This window comes from Anas platyrhynchos, chromosome 2, assembly GCF_047663525.1.
Source record: "Anas platyrhynchos isolate ZD024472 breed Pekin duck chromosome 2, IASCAAS_PekinDuck_T2T, whole genome shotgun sequence".
NCBI lineage: Eukaryota > Metazoa > Chordata > Aves > Anseriformes > Anatidae > Anas > Anas platyrhynchos.
The window spans coordinates 118,408,127-118,430,542 of record NC_092588.1 but is presented as its reverse complement, the minus strand read 5'-3'; the positions used below and the strand labels follow the sequence as shown (position 1 = coordinate 118,430,542).

General features: G+C 35.3%; 1 protein-coding gene across 12 annotated transcripts in view; it reads right to left on the bottom strand.

Annotated features, from left to right (window-relative positions):
* SLC4A7 (solute carrier family 4 member 7) overlaps window positions 1–22,416 on the bottom strand; it is a 135,428-nt gene that overhangs the window by 23,498 nt on the left and 89,514 nt on the right. For 7 of the 12 annotated variants that reach the window (XM_072033453.1, XM_027451087.3, XM_038173785.2 and 4 more), the window contains exons 4-13: window positions 21,084–21,219; window positions 19,936–20,096; window positions 17,810–17,998; window positions 14,753–15,121; window positions 9,106–9,221; window positions 7,474–7,631; window positions 6,008–6,095; window positions 4,228–4,374; window positions 2,290–2,393; window positions 598–772 (exon numbers count right to left, since the gene is read on the bottom strand). In XM_072033453.1, the coding sequence (XP_071889554.1) occupies window positions 598–772; window positions 2,290–2,393; window positions 4,228–4,374; window positions 6,008–6,095; window positions 7,474–7,631; window positions 9,106–9,221; window positions 14,753–15,121; window positions 17,810–17,998; window positions 19,936–20,096; window positions 21,084–21,219 (1,643 nt within the window). The remainder of the gene's footprint in view (window positions 1–597; window positions 773–2,289; window positions 2,394–4,227; window positions 4,375–6,007; window positions 6,096–7,473; window positions 7,632–9,105; window positions 9,222–14,752; window positions 15,122–17,809; window positions 17,999–19,935; window positions 20,097–21,083; window positions 21,220–22,416) is intronic. The other 5 variants (XM_038173787.2, XM_027451088.3, XM_072033454.1 and 2 more) reach the window with 2 other exon arrangements.

Below are 22,416 nucleotides of genomic sequence, written 5' to 3'. Positions count from 1 at the left end.
GTTAATATTCAAGTCATTTTCAGTGAAGAGTATTTTCTGCTCATAAACCCTTTTTTTAATTTATTTTTTTTGGCAATTGATAACAACATACCATTAGCAAAAGCAAACACGTATATCCTGTCCATTACATAAATACAGAATTGACTGCTACCCATAACACTGTAGGCATTATCATCCTCATAGGCCTACTACTCAAGGCCAGTACATATTCTTGGCTGTCCACCTTGAGCCTCTAATTTTGCCTAAAGTAGGCCTAGTGGGATGGTGCACCTTTACTGCTTTTCATTATTTTCAAGTAGCCAAAAAGAAGGCAATGCCTTTTCTCAATTCATGAAGCTATTCATCCAATATGGCAGGATAAACATTTAAAATTTATTTTATTTAATTTTTACCTCCACTGTGCATCTTCTCCTGTTCACATGGATTCCCCACATTTTCCACAGCAATTACCTTTTGGGGAAGATCTGCTTTGGGGCAGGCTAATCAAGTGCTGTGGGTAAACTCTTCAAATACAAGTGTAAAGAAACGAGACAAATGCACACAGTGACTTGCCTCTGAAGGTCTAAAAGCCTGGCCACTACCATTTTTTGTACTCACTATTCTGCCTTGTGTAGCTTCTCCCAGGAGCCCTCCAAAAGTGATTACAGGAGACATACAGGCACAGTATAGGAAAAGAATCGAGGCCAGGCACTGCAGGCTTAATGCATCCTTGAAGTCACTCAAGAAAAAAGGTGCTTTCCTTTTGATGTCAAGTATCAAACCACCAAAAAGCCTAAATAGGTGAGATGAAACTCGTCAAACTGTACACTAAAGGATTCTAGCTAGTTCAAAACTATGGGCTACACAAGACTGCCAGTGCCTATTGCCAGCACAAAATTAGCTATTTTATAATCCAGATTAAAGCATAACACAGTTTAAAATATAAGTGAGAATCTTATCTATTCCAATTCATTATTTTTCCAAAGTATCATCAATCAGGCCACCCACATTTTTAAAAGCTGGCTAGGAATTTTTGCATATAACGGGCTAGATACTGAAAAATATCTTTACAAATATCTATAGCTTAATTATGTTTAAAGTTAAATCCGTCTTATGAGATTCAGAACAAGGAACAAGAGACATATGCTAAACTTCAACCAAAATCATTGCATTTCAATATCACTACTCCAGTAAGCAGTTATAGCTTTGTTTTTGATCCGAATTCTCTACATTGATGAACGAACCTATATTTACTTAACAGCATAACATTTGGAGTATGGAGATATTTTCTAAATGGAAATACAAAAACAAATGTATATAAATCGGTTCAAGTGGGTAAGTTACCAAGAAATTAAAAAGCTTTTTGTAGCTTCTCAAAATTTTCAAAATTAAATACTAAGTAAAATTTGTAACTAGGAAAAAATTGGTTTATTCTGAATTATACATAAAAGCCTTAACAAAATTTTCCATTCCTGTGGAAAAAAAAAGTTTTAGCTATTTAAAGATAATTCTGTGGGTAGAAATGAGCTTTTGTTCCTTATACCATCTGCAAAAAGGCAAGATAAGAGTATGATGAAGCTAAAATTGTAAAAATTAAAACAACGCTTATAATTCCTTCTTGCAAAGGTATGAGAAAAATGTAAATCACTTAGAAGTTTATCATTTTGGGGATAACTTTATACATCTTCTCCAGAATTTCTCAGTTGATATAATTTCCGGTATGCAATATTAACATATAGTCCTATTCAGTTGCATTTCCACTGTTAGAGAGGTGGGGTTTTTTTGGCAATTATTTCAGAACAGAACAGTAATGCAACTCAACCGAAAAGTTCCTTTGATTTTTATTTCAGATCTAAAAGAAACATAACCAAAACAGTATTCTTTGCCACTTTATATTCTTTGTTATTCCACTTCATACATGTTTAATAAAACAGATTTGCATTAACGGAAATTTTTAGTACCTAGCCCAATACTGAAAATTGTATATTCCTGGTATAATTATGGTAATTGCATGCTTTTGATAATTAAAAATTAAAACTCAACACTTAAAAGTCAGTTAGTTAAATCAAGCAGCATCTTATAAGAAATCCTTCACAAACGTGTTGAGAAACACTGCCACAGGCTTGAAAATGCTTTAAGCACACTGCCATTTATAGGCAAGAACCCAACACTTGAAAAGGAAAACAGATGCGTTCTGACACATACAATGGTGTTGTTTGTTTGTTTATGTTTAAATGCCATCATTAAATCTATGGAGATTTATCACTTTTATTTCTTTATGGTAGCTAGTATTTAGGGAAGTGAACACACCTTCCAGTTCTCTCAAGTTCGGGTCCAGCATGATGGCCTTCTTCTTTAAGAGTCTCTCCTGTAGGAGTAGATCCATTGGGAAACTTAGGTATCTTTCTTTTCTCCTAAAGAAGGAAAAAAAAAAAAAAGCCACACAAGACAAACACATACTTCAAATTATACTTTTTAGTGCAACCGCGAAGAGTGTACAGAGACTTGCCTTCCAGGCCTTTTTAGAATCCCAGCTTATCAGCAGCTCTCCATGTGCCAAATTCCTCTTTTATTGAATACAGATGACCAAAATTGTGCAACACTCCCAAAAAGATCTTATTAGTGTCTTGCACAACAGTACTAATCTTCCCTTTCTAAAAGAATTATCTCCCCTGAGACATGATGAAACAAAGTCTGCCTTTTCAAGACATAGTATAGGCTCAGCCACGTGGCTTAGACATCTTCTTAAGATTTTTTTCTCAGTCATTTCCAGAGCAGAAGCCTCCAGCTTGCAACAGAAACTGACCTCACTCTATAACAAAGTACAGTATTAAGTACAAATGTTATTGTAACTTGAAAAGTTATTCATCAAGCTCACCATCTCATCACAAATTTCTCAGTCAATCTTGCATTCCAGAAAAAAAAAAAGAAAAAAAAAGAAAAAGGAAAAAACACTTAGCCTTGCTTATTCTGGCAACAAATTAATTGCTAGCCTCACACTACTCATGAGATAAGCTATACTGCTGTCCCCCCTTCCATTCCAACCACTTCCCTAAATAATCACATAATTCAACACCAGCTCAGCCTTGTGAACGAAGAACACCGGTCTTCCTCCCCATTTTTGATCCCTGTGGCAGTAATTTCCCTCAGTAATAAAGAGGCAAAAAGGAAAGAAGTCAGAGGCCACTAAGGTCTCACCCTGACTCTCAGTTCTAAGCCTTGTAGCACAACCAGACACTTTTATCTATTTCATAAATATTCTGTAAACATTAATTACTAGCCAATACACATTAAAACTTATTTTCAATCAATGTCGCATGCAAACAAAGGTGTGTTTTTTGGTAAGAATTACAATACTCTTGCTGTTCATTGTTAGATTAAATTTGTTAATATGAACCCAAGTACAATTTTGGATCAACTCTCCATCTCAGACAGCTTCATTTCAGTATTACAAAAAGAATTACAATAAATACATGTGGTGGTTTTATGACAGTCAACTAAACTCCACTACACTGCTCAAAGAAGAGGAGAAAATGTAATGAAAAAAAAGCTCATGGGTTGAGATAAGGATAATTAAAGAGGAAAGAGAAAAAAAAAATAAGCAAAGACCATAGAAAGAAAATAAGTTACTCTCAACTTCCCACCAGCAAGCAATGTTCAGCCACATTTTGGGAAGCAGGGCCTCAGTACACATAGAAGTTCTCTGGGAGGACAGATGCTTTCATAACACGAGTCCTTCCTTCTCCTTCCCCAGCTTTTATTGCTGAGTGTGACATATGGTATGGAATATCCCTTTGGTCAGTTTAGGTCAGCTGCCCTGGTGATGTCCCCTCTTCACCTCTTGCTCAACTCCATCCCACTGGCCCAGGGGTGGAGAGTCTTGACGCTGTGCCAGCACTGCTCAGCAATAAACAAAACTGGTGATATATAGGTGCTGTTCTAGCTACAAGTGCAGAGCACACAGAACTGTATGTGCTGCTGTGGGGAAGGTTAACTCCATGCTGGTCAGACCCAGTACTATAAAATTTACTTAAAAAAAAAAAAAAAAAATAGAAAAAAAAAAGTGTCAGATCAGTTTTCTGCTTAGATGAATGATCTACTTTTTCTTCCAAATGGTTTTGTGCATCTTCTTGATGCTTAACTGAAGTTAACACTCAATGCACAATTAACTTGCACTTGGAAATGCATGGGAGCTCTTTATTGGAGTTTTGGTGGTGTTTTTGCCTTTTTTTTTTTTTTTTTTTTTACCTGGGAAGGAACACTTTTTGGTGGCTCAATTCGTATAGATGGATCCCATTCTCCTGGAGGTAGGACTGTCACTTGGTCTAAAAATTCATCAATTCCTGATAATAAATCATTTCGGTCTTTTGCTTTATAGGCAACATCATGGAAAACCTACAACGAGAAAGCACACAGCATTTTTATTTTTAAAGTTTTTATTTTTTTAAACTGACAAACTGATTAAAAGAAGCACCTGATTATTTTTTTTTATTTTTTTTTTAAAAGGCATGGGAAATTTTTAAAAGGTTCTCCATAGTTAGGCTTCTTCATTACTTGCATATTTTTGCATTAAGAATTACCTGTATGCACACCCCTAAAAACCATAGAATAAGGATACTTTATCTTCAAACTCTCAATGAATTTATTTCTAAAATTGATTAAGATGGTAATCTTAATTCAGTAAATCAGATTAACGTACTATTGCTTGACCAATTCTTTCCTATGGTCACTATGTTGCTGTACTGTGCTAAATGAGGATGAAAAAGCACTTTTGAACAAGCTTTAAACCAAAACACGACTTTGTTTTTTTATTTTTAATTAAGAATAAAAATTTCATTTGTAGATCCTCTAGCTCAATACATCTGAAAAGGCACCAGAAAGGAAAACCCCTTTCTACTCAAGAAAAACCTAGCCCTATCACAAGCCACAACACCAAACTCTGAATTCTCTGAATTGGCAATTTCAAACAGGTAGCATTTAAACAAAACAATCTCTGAATTTTGAAAATGCTTTTTAAACAGGGAAAGGAAATGATAGCTTTGCTATTAAACTGACTGGAGAAGATGATTCTAAATTGTTTCCGCATATTCTGAAGCATAAAATGTTTATCTCCAAATACCTGACCATTAAGTCTTCCAATTATAAATTAGATCTTTTATGACTATTTAGGTTTTCAAGTCTTTTAAGACCACTATTTTTTTTATTTTTTTATTTTTTAAATTTTCTTCAGTGATTTACAGTATTCCAAAAATCGGTCCACCTAAAAAACTTGAAGCTCTAACTAAAATTTTGAACATTCAGTTCTTATGCTGTACAAATACCATATTGTAGATTAGTTGCCAACTGTAAAATGAACAGTCTGATTCAAATTTCCAAACACAGATTTCTTTTTCTAGAGTGAAGAATTATTAGTTACTTAGTAGAAATTCTAATATTTAGGAGCAATTCAGCAGGTGGCGCTCTATGCAAAGGCAGAATTAAAACATCCGAAGTTTAATCAGTAAGATGACGACAGTTTTAATGAGTTCTGATTCCCCTGTGCTCTTTAAAATTGTCCACCAGGGCTCTAAGCATATGACTACAAATTCCTAGTAAAATTCTAACTTTAATTATTCGATCTGGCTTTGATAAAAAAATACCTGTGATGACTCGTTTGAACACATTCTAAAATTTTCTGTCCTGAACACGTGCACAGTTTGTTGTCATTTTTGACAGCTATGCTGATCCATATTAGATGCAGTTCTATTTAATGATTTCATTTCCTAATTTAACATAAAAATAAAATATGTAAAGCAAAGCTCAAGTATCTCTTCTGAAATACACTTAACATTTCTAAGTGAAAGGCAAGGGGAAAAATTAATTTACAATTTTGTAAGTCACTAACACAAGGAATAAGTTTCTACTGTTCTACATTTAGCAGGTTTGGTTCCTTTTCTTTAACCCGTCATTCCAGAATACATTTATTGCAGTCAGTTAATATATTATTCTAGTCTTCTTTAACTACAGATGTGTAAAATACATCACTCACATCATCTGTCATCAGTGTTGCTATTGATCTTCCAATTTCATGGTACTGTGGAGCTTTGCCTGCTGGTCCCAGCAACAAAAACAAAAATCTGTGGAGAAAACAATAGAGATAATAGAGCTGGCTCTTTTTAATATACTCGGAGGCTTCTTTTTTTCGAACCAGTGTTTTAGAAAATTTGGTGGTGAAGTAAACATGTTTTCCTTCCCATTTCAGGTCTTACAGACTGCTGCAAAGCTCACCTCAAAGTCATTACTGGAACTGAAATCGAGAACCAAGATTACTCTGAAATCTTAATTAAGCCTAATTTTCCAACTTCCTGATGCTATAAATGGAGAAGAAATGCAGAGGCTACAGCCCGATGAATATTTCTTCTGAATTATATGCATCTTTCTGCCATTGTCACTGGCAAAGACCCTGTAGGGCCTAGGAGCATTATGACCTGCTCTAGCCCCTCTGATGATCACCTCTCCCATAGGAGTCAAACACCCCTCAATTTCTGTCACCAGGTACATCATATAACTGATACACAGATATACATCATACAACACATCAGGCACACTCATAGACACATCCTGGTCCTGTGTCAGTGGAAGGGAATGGATTCTATATTTTGGACATCTAAGAAGGTAAAAGTGACATTTTAGGAGGGGAATCTAATCTGAGGGTGGGTCACAGCACGTTTTACCAGATAGCCTCAATTTCCAATCACAATCATCATTAGCACTTTTTTTTTTTCTTTGAACTAGTACTTTGGTTTGTATCCTTTACAATTTATAAACAGCAAACTGCAGTAATTCTTTCTACAACCTTCTTACTACAGGCCATGTAAATGAATTTCCCAAGTACCACACATTTGAAAAAGTAGCACTTACTTTTGATTCACAAAACGAAAAGCTCAATTTTTATTTTTTTTTTGACTACGCTAACCAAAACTAAGATTGTATCTTCAGAATAAAGTGTGCTATTTCAAAATCTATCAGCCTGCGGCATTCTGAAAATTTATGACAGGATAATTTTAGCTGAATTAATACAGTAACATTTGCAGAAATTTTGGAATTACGAACACTACTGCCAACTACCCTCTGAAAATTCTCACAACCACTTAAGACAACACCACCAAGATTATTTTTGCCTTTCCGTATAGCATTTATGTTGAAAACAATCAATAATAATCAAACATTTTACTCATTTTTTAACAAAAATATCAAACTCATATATTTACAAATGTTTTTCGAATACCACAGAACTGTTGAATGAATCTATGTGCATACAAAATAAGTTCTCTCCACTAGGACTGAGGCATGACCAAACAACCTGTAATCGTGTTAAGCACAAGTCTAGATTTCCTGAGCTTATGGAGTACATATAAAAATAGTAGACTATTTGAGAACTTCAGTATTATTAATTCCTTAAGTAATATTAATTTATAATGGAAGTAAAGCCAGACTTTCCAGGCATTTGTTTACCGTGTAGGAACAGGAACCTCTGTGAGACCTGAGAGAAGCACAGCAGGGGAGAGCCTCACAAAAGCAATAATAGGTCTTTCTAAAAAATCTACTTCTCCCACTAACACGTTTGATGCTTCTGCTCCTGAAGGAATTTTCCTCATGAAGTTCATGTCAACCTATTCATACAAAAATTAAACAAGTGTTTATTTCTTTACATTTGTTAGCATGAAATTTATAACATAATTTAGTTTATCAGTATTTACTAGACATTCAAGCTACAAAGAAAAATACAAAAGCAAATTAAAAATCCCACAATACAGAAAAGACAGACATTTATAAAGTGTCAGCCAGCCACTAACAGTGAACTATTTTCTAGAAGTTAGAATTACTGCTACCTACTATATTCTAAAAGACTCCAGACCGCATAATCACCTTACTAGGATTACTTATGACAAACATTCCGTGATAGGACATAATTTAACAAATTAAACACAATTAACTAAGGAGAGTTCATGTAATTACACATGGTTTCTAGAAAGCAATTGGTTATTCCACAGTTGCACAGAATCATAGAATGGCTTGAGCTGAAAGGGATCTTAGAGATCACCAGATTCCAACCCCCCTGCCATGGGCAGGGATGCCACCCACTACAGCAGGTTGCTCACCCAACCTGGTCTTGAATATCTCCAGAATCTTTCATCTTTCATATATGTTCAAAAGCCGTAATTTTGAAAGAGAATTTGTATGTTCATGTTTTCACCCATGAAGAATGTAAGAGCTGAAAATCTAAGCTTTCGTTTCTGTACATAGTTACAGAATTGTATTAGAAAATGGTATAGCACATGAACTCTTTGTCCACATCTATACAAACACGCACAAGCACCAGGTACACTGCTAACTAGAGAACTTACAGATGGCCTCTTGAGTCCCACACCAAGTGTGCCACAACTACAGTGCCAGGAGGCTGACTCCTGCCCAACAGGAGACAAGGCAGGTGTACAGAAGGACAGGCCAAGCAAAAACATAAAAACTGTGACAGAGGATCAGGAATAAATGGCACCTGCCATGATCAGATGAGAACTACAGTGTAAAAGTTACCCTTGCTTATACATAATTATTTAACTTGGCAAACCAATTTTCTTAGTGTTGCTCAATAAAGATAACACTATAGACTGTTTTATAATAACAGCCATAACGCAACTTGCCCAGCAAATTTAAATTATGAAAGACATGGAAGGAATTTACAGTAACTAATATTAGCTTTTGCATAGCAAACTCAAACATCTAAAATGAATCCCCTTTAAAAGCCCTTTGAAAAAAAAAAAAAAAAGGCAGCCTAGGAGAAACCATTGCAAAACCATCTACAAGATTGTTTTCAGAAGAGTCTTTATAACAGGTCTGAAAATATCTCCCCCTTTGTCAGAAAGTACACAGGCTGCTCTCATTAAGTTACTAAAATACTGAGAAGATCACCAAATGAAATCAAAAGTTCTGTCCCACACAGTTTCAAAACATTTGACACATTTGGCCTCTGCCACATTCTTATACTTGTGCATGTAACTTCTACATAACTAAGACAGCAATAACAACCACGACACTTCTGCTACAATTTTTTCTATGCTAAACACTATCGTATTTAATATTATTTACCTTACTAAAATCAACGGTGCTGTTTTCTCTGCTTCCACCTGTCCCAGTACCTTTAACATCTCCACTCTTCCCATTGTCTAAATTTCCAGGTGCTGATTGTGGAGATGCTAATAACCCTAGATTAAAATAAAGGAGATAAGTTTAAAATGGTGTTTAAAGTGAACTGAGTATGCAACACTACTAAAAACTCAATGTGGCAGCTTGCTTAAAGCAAATGTGCAAGTTATTCAGTCAGAGTGCCCTACATTAGTATCATAAATGCAACATAACAATTCACTGTGATGCCAGAATAATGACATAATTTAAAATATCAAAGTTAAATGTTGCCTAAATGATGGCCATTTGCAGAACAGTCACCAGAAACTAAGAGAGACTCTGATTGCAGGCAATAAAAAAAAAGTTGACACTAATTGTAACTGCCCCAGTATTTAGTAGACAGCATCTTTACTATGTTTAGAAGCCTTTCAATACCAAAAGGGAACAACTCTTATCTACAATTTGCTGCATAACAGGTATTTCAATTGTAAAAAGTCTTGGAAAGCCTCAGGCTACAGCTACAAGGAGCAATACCCTGGTAGTTCACTAAACCTGTACAAGCAAACAGGAAGGATATACATACAGGAAGGATAAACAGCTTGCAAACCATAATTTCAGTCAGCATACCTAAGCTCCAACTATTGATCTGCCCACATGATACTATATGAAATGGTCTCTCTAACTCATTAAATCGAGGCACGTACAATGCAGTTATTAGAGTTAAATGTACAGCTTTCTTCTGTCACCTGAACCAAGACAACAGTTTTACGCAGCTTGCTAAGTCAACGGTGAACCGCAGGTTCAGCGAAGGGCGTGAAAATAAAGTGACCTACGCGTGTTCATATATAGTGAATCCCGTGTTGCTATGGTCATCCCTACCCAACTAGCACTTAAAAGCTGGTCTAGGCATGCATAACCAAACCCAAACCCTATTTTTTTTTGGATTACAAAGCATTTCCTTGTTCAGTTTAATGTGCACTAAGTGCATTTTGCCTTGCTTGTCCACACTAGACCTTTCAGATGTGGTATTAAACATGCTTCAACACGCTTGCAAAACCACAACTAAAAAAAAGCCTGATCTCTAAGTTTTGTATTTCATGCACAATTTGTGTTTAGATCAAGCATCGCTCTAGTCAAGATAAAACCAAATCCTCCCTGGCTACATTTTGGCTATTGTTCTATCACAACAAATGCACTGTTGCCTCTATCCACATTTATTATTTAGTAATTTGATGTTATTTAACATTTCAAATTACAACTGAATTCACTTTGATTCCCAAATTTATCTCCCAAAAACTCTTTCAAAGAGTCATCATCAGTCAAAAACATGCAAGTCCAAGCCTTAAGCATTAATTTTCATTCTTGCAGTTCATAGGAGTATAAATAGTGTGGGTAGTTTTTCCTGAAGCAAAAATTAAATGAAGTTAATAAGCTGTAATTTCCTTTTTGAAACCTAACCACGCACAAGTAATTACCTGACACTATAAATATTACATTCAGTTAGCTAGACCAACAATAATCACATTCAATCCTTCTGCTCCGAGATCTGTTATTCACAAGAATAACTAAGAGCAAACAGCCACCTGTGAAATTAATTGTTCAAAATATTTAACTGTTTAAGAATTAATGTTAAGATGTGTTTGTAGAACTGGAAATAGAAATATTAAACATTCAGTGCAGAAGAAGAGCAAGGTGGGCATCAAAATACATTTAAACATTTTTCACCTTTTCTCTACATAACAATAAAGGTAACTGAAGATGTATGTAACTCATGAGCAATAATGCATCATTCCACACTTTCCACAAATGCTTTGTGATCAAGAGCAAACAGACTAGAATAAAAAGTGAAGTCAATCAAGGAGGAGAATAAAGAATAAACTAACTTGATTCAGTACTATTTGTCATTGCGTGACACTGATTCTTCTACAGCACTTCCTTCAAAATTTCCTGTTACTATTAAGTTCACAAGTTCTGGCACTGATACAAGAATATTTGTCCAATCCTAGACTATGTATAAATGTTTTTTCTTTCTGTTGTCCTGAATGTAATACTGTGCTCACATGAGAATACTGCTTACTTGCTTTCAGACATGGAGCAAGTAAGCATGGAGCATTTCCAAATGATATTGCATAGCACAGCATTATGCTTATCAGTTCATCCAGTATCTGCAGTGAAACTCAGAATAAGAAAATATTAACTCTAATAGTAAAACAACCCAAATCTCACAGTAATAAAGGCATAAAGGCACTTTTTTTTTTTTTCCCTTTCCTTCTCCACTTGGTTAGATACAAACTTGGAGGCTTTTGGTAAAACCAGTACCACCTAATAGTTTTTTTCAGACAGAAACTCATCTAGTCTTACCAACTACTGATGCACCCATTAAAAATGTACAGTTCTCTTCTTGATGTTGTCATGCAGATAGATGCTCCATCTGTCTCCTTCAAAAGACAGCAGTGGAACGAGTCTTGAGTAAATCTGGATTAAAACCTTGTAAAATCCCTTAAGTACTTATAACCACACCTTCACTAAAGATTATGTGCTAACTAGACTTACTTTAATACTATGATTACAAAAAATCTAATAGGAATAGTTCACTAGGAAAGAAAAGCAGAAGACATTTGCCTCGTGTCCCTGCTCCAGTAAAAAAGAAAATCACGTTGGGGGAACTAAGATGAGTTCAACACCTAAGCATGGTTGTTCCAATACAATTATGTCTATATAGGCAACACTTATTAAGGAGAACCCTTTTAAAGACTAAGTCACACCATATTTCTGTTTGAGGAAATTTTTTTTTTTTTTAAAATAAATTTCTATGCTGCCTTATGCGGAAAAGAATTAGAACGACTTACTCCTAGAAGGCAAACATGTCAAAGCTTTCTGAATTATCTTCATGAAGTAAATTTTAGGAGAAAAGTTGCTGTTATTATTTTATTCAGTTTTAAAGTACATTTATCACTGAATTAAAAGTTCTATAACAGGCTTTTTTGCTGTTATTAAAAAAGTTTAATGTTGCTGGTGAATTAACACTGTTCATCTTCAGCTGTGGCATAGCTCTGTTCTTAGTTCTTCCTATGGAATTCAGTATTCAACAGTTTTGAAGATGGGAAAACAAAAACAGACGACAGAAGAAAGAATTGTTAAGGAGAACCCTTTGCCTATTTCACTCACTATAAACTAGTGAATGGCTGATGAAAATCAAGTAGCAGTTTGAAAAGTGTGCCTCCCTTCCCTCCTTTTACAGTAACTCACATGAAATTCAGTAACCTTCCAGCGATTTACAAAGTACAAAATAAAAGCAATGAAATCTGAATAGCACGAGGCCAAGGACAGAAGAATGCTGAAAAGAAGAAAGCCATCTATTAGCAAATTAAAACACTTCCCAATATTCAGAGAAGGCAAACACAAGTCAATCACAAAGACGTGGAAAAAGTATGCAGGCTGCAATATTCTGGCTTACTAGCAAGGTGATACAGATTGTTATCTTTAATGGAATGGTGTTTAAGGTGTTGGGTTTTTTGTTTGTTTTTGTTTTGGACAAGGAAGACGACTTCCTCTTCAGGGTTCCCTTCTGAGTCTGATTAGACAGAAGACAAGACAGATTAGTTCAGTTACAGCCCAGAAAGTCACAGTCTGAGAATGTCTTCAAATGCATCTCAAAGGAAAATGTCTTTCTGTGGTCAAATGATTTATTGAATTAAAGAAGAGGAAAAACAGAAAAACAAAAATGTCTTCCATTATTACTTGTGTTCTTTCTTTGGAAAGACATTTATTTATGGATTCACTGGGAAATCATCACTTTCAGATTTTTTCTTTATGAGAAATATCTCCTTGAGGCACAAAAGCAATATGAATGTGTCTTGGAAATTCTGGTGGAATGCTTTATTAACGTTAACAGTAGTATCAAGTATTTGATCTTCATTTGTTTGCCTTCTCTTGGGTTCTGAAGATCTTATGTCTGACATGCTGTCATTCCTGCTAGATGAGTAGAAAAATGAGAACTGGAAAACTTACAACTGTTTTTTTTTTGTTTGTTTGTTGTTTTTGTGGTGTTTTGTGTCTTGTTTTGTTGTTTTTTTTTTTTTTTACTTCTGGTTTTTAATTATCTTTGAAAGGTCATCCATGAGAGAGAATGGTCTTAATGAGAATTCTCTTAATTTCCCAGAAGCAGGGCAGAGAATGAGGTTTTTGTTTGCTCTTCTGCATTGAAGTAAGGATGGGGCCCCTACTCCAACTCAAGATGACAGCCTATAACATAGCTTACCATTTCCTTTCTAGCAACTTGCCGCAAAATATGAAAAGGCAGATAACTGCAGCCTTTTCTGCCGGCTTGTTTTCACTGTTGCATGCAACTGTGTGCTCTTGCTTACCCTGAAACTAATCCTGATAAAGAGATGGATAGAGCTGGATGGGTTAAAAAAAAAATAAATACTTCCACTAAGTATAACCAAATGATAAAGCAAATCATATTTTTCACATACCCATACAGTTCATGCACAGCAGCAGTTCAGAGACAACTATGTTCCAATAATCTTTGAAACCAGCTTTTTTTTTTTTTTTTTTTTTTTTAAATACAGACATAAGTAGACAAATCTACAAGCTAGATTTTGGCAAGACAAGCTTGTGGAAAAAAAAAAAGCAGGACTCTGAAGTCTGAAAAGCCGGGTGATACCCTTAAAAACAAGGTTTATCCAGGAAAATCTTAAAGTTTCTAAGTAGGTGATGATTTTGCAAAAGCAAAACAAGGATAAAATCATGCAGACTGTATGTAACATTTAATAAAACTGACAGAAGAAACTGCCTCAACTTCCCATCCTCTCTCACTATTTATCTATACACCTACATAACTTTTTACATGTAAAAACCAAAAGACTAGCTAGTCAGCAGCTAATAAATTGTTGAGCTGTGACCTAGATATGCTTTTAATTACCTTAAACTATTTTGCATATCAAACACAATAAAACAATCTGCAACCGTCTGACACTTAAACTCTGCAGTAATGGAAAGCTACCTAGAAACAGGTACAGGTGAACTCAACCTGACAATTCCAAGCTACCATTTGTAATGGCCCTGTTTCTTAAAAGCCCAGAAGCAAAACTAAAACTGCTGAAATACTTCATGATGATCTAAGACACTCATTATTACAACAGTCATTATTGCACCTTTTTTCTTTTCATATTTGTCTCTAATACTTCACTATGACTTGTTCTGTAACCAGCACTGGACAACAAACATTGGTGTAAAATACTACTTCATTCACTGACAAAAAGAACAAAAAAAACAAAACCTGACAGGGATTGTAGGTGAGTGAAAGGAAAAGGCCACCATTTTTGACATTTTGCTTATGTATTATATATTTTAAAACAAAATTCCTTTTTAACTACACAAATGAAGGTTAAACAAAGAGTTGTTTTGCTAGCTTTAGTTAAAAAGCTAAAAAGTTAAAAGTGCCATACAAGAAAACAGTCACAAGTGAGAATAAATAAAACATGCAGGCAGAGGTAACAGTTAACATAACCCCTTGTGCCCAAGTTATGTGCTAAAAAACATTGCAATGCAAGTGATCCTGATGCAGAGAGCATCACACATGGATAGCTTAAGTTTTGATAGTTGCCTGGTGTTTTGCCAATATTTTCCTCTGTCTTCTTTTCCTGGCTGTCCTGAACTTCTAAGTCCTCCTCAGGTGGATGGATAATTACTGAAGGAATATCATCACTGGCAGAGGACACCAGCAATTCCTTGCCCTGAAGTGAACTTGGCTGGGCACTTGTGGTTGGCGGGTGGCTGCAGGTAGGACTGGAGGGTGGTGTGTTTTGAGGGGTAGTGACAGGGGTTGTACACCTTGAGGTTGCCGGAGTTCCAGCTCTTGAAGAAGGAAGAAGGTAATTGAGAAGAACAGACAAACGGTTTTCTCCTCTCAGGGAAATATTTGAGGCAGAGAGACCTGTTCGCAAAGAGTGGCGGGAGGCTGAAAGGCCTTCCCCTGAGATAAAACAAATGAAACACCATGAGGCTTACAACAGGGAAATACTCAAAAAAAAAAAAAAAAAAAAGAGAAACAAATATGCATTAACAATTTACAAAGTAAATTGCAAGCTTTATGGGCCAAAAGTGTCATACTCATGCAAGTAAGACAAAAGATAAGAGCAGATCCGATTTTAGACATTAGGTCAGAAATTACTAATAAGTACTACTTAGAACACCAAAGATATGTGGGAGAAGATATTATTTCAAAGTCACCCAGATATTTTTCTTAACATAAGAACAAAACAAAAATATTCTGTCTCTCAGAACTGACTCTTAAAATGTCCTAGAATTTATTCCATATTACACAGCAGCTACCCCCTAACGCCATCCAAAAAAAAAAAAAAAAACAACCCTTAACAGTCATTAGCAGCCAATATATTACAAGACTTCACATTTAACTGCATCTATTATATACAAAGTATATAAATTGTAAATTTTTAAGAATTTTTTTCAAAAATGATCATGATCAAACTGTCAAATCACATTAAATACAACTGTCTTCCAACAAAGTTCCCGTTTTAATAGGAAGTTTTCTAGCCAGGTGTAGTCTCAATATATAGTTTTAAAGAGGGTACAAAGAGGAGTTACATGGCCCCTTCTCCATCTCTTCTTGCTGTGACATACCAAATATCCCCTTTTTGCCTAAAACCAAACATATTTCTCCAAAATTCAGTGTCAATTTTCTTGCCCTATCCTGTCTCAATGCCCCACTATTTTCATGTTAAAGAGAACATAGTCTTGTCACAGTTCCTTCAAATTTCTAGTTCTTCATTAAGTAGGGAGAGAGACTGTCAATCTTCATACCAATACTTCTGTTATAAGGTTTAGTGAAACCATTCCTCCTGTTTACAAATAAAAAAAAAAAAAAAAAAAAAAAAAACACTTCTCCTGGGATGGCAGTCTCTTTTGAGGGGAGTACTGGTTACTTCTCCTACAATCTCTGAAGACCAAAACATGCTGTTTTCACATAATATGCCATCAAGCAAAAAACAGCAAACTAGACACATTTAGTCTCACATTTGTAGTGGCGTTATACAGAGACCAACATGCTAGACAACCCTAGAATAATTTGTAAAAAAGAGGCAAAGAAAATATGTTTAAGTACATGTCACATACATTTTTTTCCTCCTTTAACAGTGGAAGAGTGGGTTCTACAGATAAAAATGGTTTAAAATAAGAACTGAAGCCCCAAAGCTCAGCTATCAAAACTGCAGTACAGTGAGGACAGAAGGACCAATAAAGAAAACCGGTTGATTTTGTCTATGTTAATCACTGTGGTAATAACCATTTGACTTGTCAGTATGTTTATGTTGAATTATGAACATAAAATGTCCTAATCCTAACACACACAGGTGTACAAAGAGACTAAAAAGTATTATGCACTTGTGTTTGTTTTACCAGTTAGTAGAGGGCAACTATATTAGGATAAAGAAAAAAATTAACTATCACATGAAAAAATTACATCTGGTTGATACAGATGTCAAGGGATGGATAAAACCAAGTTTATATTTGAAATTTTCATATTTGCTACACAAAACAAGAAGGGTCAGAAGTTATACAGAAGTTACACTCTAAATCAGTCACACTTCCATTCTAGAAAAAACTAATTCTGAAACTTCTGGCGAAATGTTTAACCATGCATCATATATTCACTAGCTAACAATATGTGTCAGAAAGACTAGGCTTGAGTATACTCCACATATGTATTGAACTTGGATCACCCAACAAACACATAACTAAGAAGAGTACATGTTCTGAAAAATAAGGCGTTTTCAAAGACTGGAAAGGAACTTCATTGCAAGAAGTTACTCAGGAAATCAGTACTGAGTTTTCACTAGACTAAGAAATTCAACATGAAATTATACATGGCTTAGTTACTGCAAAGCATAAGAAAACACAAAATAGAGAAGGAAATAGAGGCAGTAAGAATAAAAGTAAGCTGCTCTGCAGTATTTATTGCTATCTGCACTTTGGAACTGGATGCCTCAAGTAAATTTATTGACATTCCAGTTTTTTTTTTCAGGAATTGGTTCAATGAAAGACTTAGAACAGCCTCTAAATACATTGTGTTTGTTTTTTTCTTCCCCCAGATAGATTGTTCTCTACAAGACATGGTAAAAATTAACAGTTTCCAAGGTAAAAGTAATTTCTTCACCATTAGGATGGTGAACTCTTTCTCGTCATATAAACATAATAACGCTGAATTAAAAGTCACTAATTGTCAGCATCTCAACATGACTACAAAGTAAATCTCTTGCATAAAGACTGAATAAGCAAGTACAAGCCACCTGACAAACATATACATTATGCCCCAATGCTGAAATTACTCGAAGATTACACATTTTATTCAAGCGCACCCTAAAAAGTATTTCCTAAAAAGTATTAGGACCAACATGGGTCTATTTCTACACTTCAAAACCATAATGCATGCTACACATACAGGCAGAAGTAAAGCATTTGAGTAAATTCAAAAATAAACAGAAACATCAGCCATAGCTACACATAGCACATACTGTTATCATTAGTTCTTTGCTTATCAAGAAGGAAACACTTATCTGCTAATATCAGCTGAATTTTCCTTCATCTCCCAGTGAGAACATTATTTAACAGGTTAGAATAAATTGGACACTACAACTTATCTCACCATTTCGTTCAAGCAAGTGAGGGTCAGAATGTTTCTTGCCTATATCTGCAAAAGACCGAACCAGGGGAATCCGATTGCTGAATTTTTTCTCGTTCTGATGATGGTGCCTTTTTAGAAGAGCCTCTCTCACGTTCTCCCTTATGGATTCATCCAGCTGGCCAGAAGCAATCATGTTGTCCAAAACCATATCTACATAACAAGAACAACAGAAAAATCAAAATTATATACATATATCAGATCTTTCCTTCTACACACTAACACTGCAGGTGAACCAAATCACAGGAAAAAAAATAGAATCTATTTTACAGAAGTACCTTCTCAAAAGCAAAGTCATCTTCAAGAATCTAAATGAAATTTCAAAGATGTCACTAAACAAGCAAATAAGCAATGCACAACATGTGCATCCAAAATACCATTTATTACTAGCATCATTTTAAGAAATAAGTTACTGACTTCATGTCATTCGTATACTTTCAAAGAAGAAACATAAAGCAAATGCTAGTCTCGTCATCTAAAACTGACTAGTCAGCTGTCAACAACATCAAGTTGTAACGTGCTCTATGGGACCCTGCTTGAGCAGGGAGGTTGGACTAGATCTCCAGGGATCCCTTCCAACCTCCAACCATTCCATGATTCAGAAGGATACATCATCCGTATGCTTACAAGAAGCATGGAAGTTTGCATGCCTGGGAAAATATCTGCTGTGATTACTTAACAGGTTTGTTTGTTTACTGTTATTTAGAAACAAACATACATAAACCTGCACAAACTAACATAAAACTATGTGACACACAACTTTCAAAACTCATTGTTCTATTAACTCATGCATGAAGAACCTTGCTGCACTAGTAAACCGTAGGTGCATAGAAATTTTCACAATGAGAAGGGTGACAGCTCAGAATGCCTTACAGGCAAAATCATATGCGGAAAAGTCTGTCAGTGCAGTGCAGCCTCCTTTTAGGATTACTAGGCAATGTAGTCTTTTGCTATGGCTTCTCAAAACAGAACTCCTGCCCTGTTTAAGTGAGAACCAAGAATACCTCCTAGGTATCACTAACTCAGGGAACCAGAACGATATATTTATTGCCTCATGCCCTGCCAAGAATTACTATCCTACATGCTTCCATAATGGCACCTAACGTTAACTTCAAACAAATTCATGTGATCTCCTCATACTTTTACAGACTACATACTAAACAATCTTACTCTGTAAGTCAGGAAAAGAGGAAGGAAATATCAATTTCCTGAGAGGATTTTGAAGATTCAAAAAAAATAAAAAAAAATATATCAGTGCCAAAGCTTTTATGCCAAAACAGTTTGTCCATCACATACATGTCAATCAGCCTAGCCTAGCATGATTCCTGAGAAGGCATTCCCGTCTGGTATCTGTAGCAAAAGATACCAGGAAAATTACATAAAGCTAGTTGAAAAGCATTCAGACTACGCAGATATATGTATATATGAAAGCTTTCAAAGCTAATTTTATAGTACACAATATGATCACTTGATTAGTGAGGACGGACTGTGCGCTTAGTCACATGGTCTGAACTTTTGGGTAGACCTGTGCGGTGTCAAGAGTTGGACTTGATGATCCTTAAGGGTCCCTTCCAACTCAGGATATTCTATGATTCTATGACACTCAACATAGTAGGGTCAAACAACGTTTACATAGTTTATTTCTGCTCACCTCTTATAAAGGTGAAAAAAATACCAGATGTGCAACACTCAACTGCACTAATGGCATCAAGTTAACATCAGTCAAGTTATGATTAATAATTATGGTACTAAAGTGCACAAATAAGTCCTAAAAATGTTCTGGAAGATACATACATTTAATCTGTAGAAACAAAGACGAAGAACACATTCAGGAATTAGAACATAAAAGTAAAATTTGGGCCTCATCCTAAAATCCGTAATAAAGGAGGTCCTATTCATCTAGTGCAGATGCTCGTAAGTGAAGTTTGCAAGACCAGCTCTTTATAACCAGAAGAAGAAAACCGCAGTAAGCAAGCACATACCTATTTTTCAGTACAGTGTTTTTAAAAACATAAAAAGACATCATCAAAAGCATTTCAAGTTACAGATTAAAAATTAGGAATAAAATATTAAAAAAGTTTTGCTGCAACCTGCTATCTCATCTAGTGTGTTTGCTCTCATGTCCAACATGACCGTCCCATTAAGAATACAGCTTCGTAGTTCAAAGAGACTGTGTAGAGACAGAGTTGCTACGTAAGGTTTGCTCCATCGATCACCTCCATCTTCAACATCCTCTTCAAATTTTAGCCACCTGAAATGTGTACATACACACATTTATATTCTTCATGGAAGACAGACAACTTGGCAATCAACCCCATCCTTCCCTATGACTTCTAAACAACACAGAAGAGGAAGACCTGTCAGCTCATACTGGCTTTGATTTCTCAAACAATCCAATTAATTAATGGTTGTAACATTTTCATCTTGGCCTTTATCCATGCTCAACTGCTTTAGTTTTTGCCAATTTTGTTTCATCAGGTTTCAACAACACCTGTCTACTCATGAATTCTTATGAACAATGCACTACTTGATCTGCATCTCAGCTGTCTGAAATGCTTGTATACAATATTTGAGTCTCCAAGGATGCCAAGTCAGATGTTCAAGAGTTAGGCAACATTAATATGTTTTACTATACTATTCCAGATCTTGATTCTGATTCACAGGTGTGATGCAACTTGAACTTCTGCAAAAGCTAGCACGCACTAAGATAATTGGAAGTACTTCATCCAGAAGAATGTATTACAGCACATGTAGAAGGAAACAGTTTAACTGATGTTGGCCAAACATATTTGTGGCCTCCTATAACATTCATGCATATAACTTTGCAAAAAATTAATCAAATACTTCCTAAAAAGAACGTGTAAATACCTAATTTTATTTAGGTTTGAGAAAAAAAAAATGACACCAATTTATCACCAATAACAGAGCAAAGATTTCTGAGACAGTAAATACTATGCTACATGGCTGAACACCTGTATTAATAACAAACAGCTGTACCTTTCACAATGCTCAGCATGGTGAGTTTTAGGAAAGTCAACATAGCATCAGTAAGACTGAGGGTCTTTCAACAAAACATATGAATTCTTCCAAAATTAAACAAAAAAAAAGTTTTAATTTGCTGATCCTGAATTTAACCAACTCCTATAGTTCACAATAATTTTAACTTAGACTTGGTTTGCAGTTCTCTGAGATAAAATCATTAGAAAATATACATTGAAACAATCTACTTTTAGCTTACCGAGCAGTTTCTTTCCATTCATATTCCTCTCCATCCCTGAAGCAAAGTTCATCCATTTCAGTGAAGAGATCATGGGGAATGTGTTCATCATCATCTTCAGTACCCAGGATAAATTGCACTCGTTGGGACGGCGTGTCTGGAAGAAAATGAGAAAGCCAACAATTAAAAGAACTCGCTTCTATTATGCAAGAAACAAAATGTAATACTTGAATATCCTGGACTCAGTTAGAAACATGCAGTACAATATTCTCTTCAAGAGGGCACAGAAACAATAGAAACATGGACATCTCTTTAAAAGGAGGCCCTTTTAAAAATTTGCTTTGTTTCTGCAAACAAAATAACATCTGGAAATTTATGTTTGCATTCTGGTAACACAATTAGGTATTTTTAATTTTTCAATAGATTAACGATATGAAAACATCCTCAGCAAAACCAGTAGGAAAGTAAAAAAAAAAAAAAAAAAAAAAATCCTGTCCCAAATCCAGTGTATCCTAGGAATCCTGCCACATCCGGTGTATCTGAAAAAACATCCCAGAATACAGAAGTAAATTTCTATCTATTTAATATTACCTGATGCTTTGGAACCTGTAAGGAGACTCTATATGATCACATAGCAATAATTTGTATTTGGGAAGGTAATTTTTGAAGGTAGATGGAACAAAGAACTGTACACAAACAGTAAAGGGAGGTTCGTCAAAGCATTCCTATTTGAAAATTCTTTTGTTTCAGGAACTGGTCTTAAATACAGTGTTTTTCTCATCACAGAAACATGACAGAACAGTATGGTATCCACACCCAAAGTAGAACAAATAGTTACCCGTTACACCATAATTTTTCCAGTCATTATAGTACAGGAATAGAAGTAGGTGTGAGGTCTTCAAGGAAATCTACCAAGAGAAGTGCCCACTACTTTCATTTTAGATAATATGACAAATCATCTCTTGCTGACAGAAGGGTGAGTGGATGGGGGAATCCAAAACTAGAACTCAGGAGGCAGTACAGTCTCTTACTATCAGTAATGGACAGGTGAAAGGGTGGAGTAAATGGATCAAATGGCAAATGTATCCATAGTTTTCTCTGTGTCACTCAGCACTTTTGAAAGAAATGCAATAACACACAATCTGGAAAATGGTGTTTAAGTCAAGTAGTATTTTTTAGGCTAAAGGGGAGTATTAAAAAGCCCTGGTCCAACCTATTCAGTGCAGGCTGCTAAACATTCATTCAGACACCCGGATGAAACCCAACAACTTATGATTCCTTCAGATAAAATATAACTACAAAATCCTTGCCTGATTGGAGTTAGAAATACACAATTGCAGTAAGAATAAAAGAA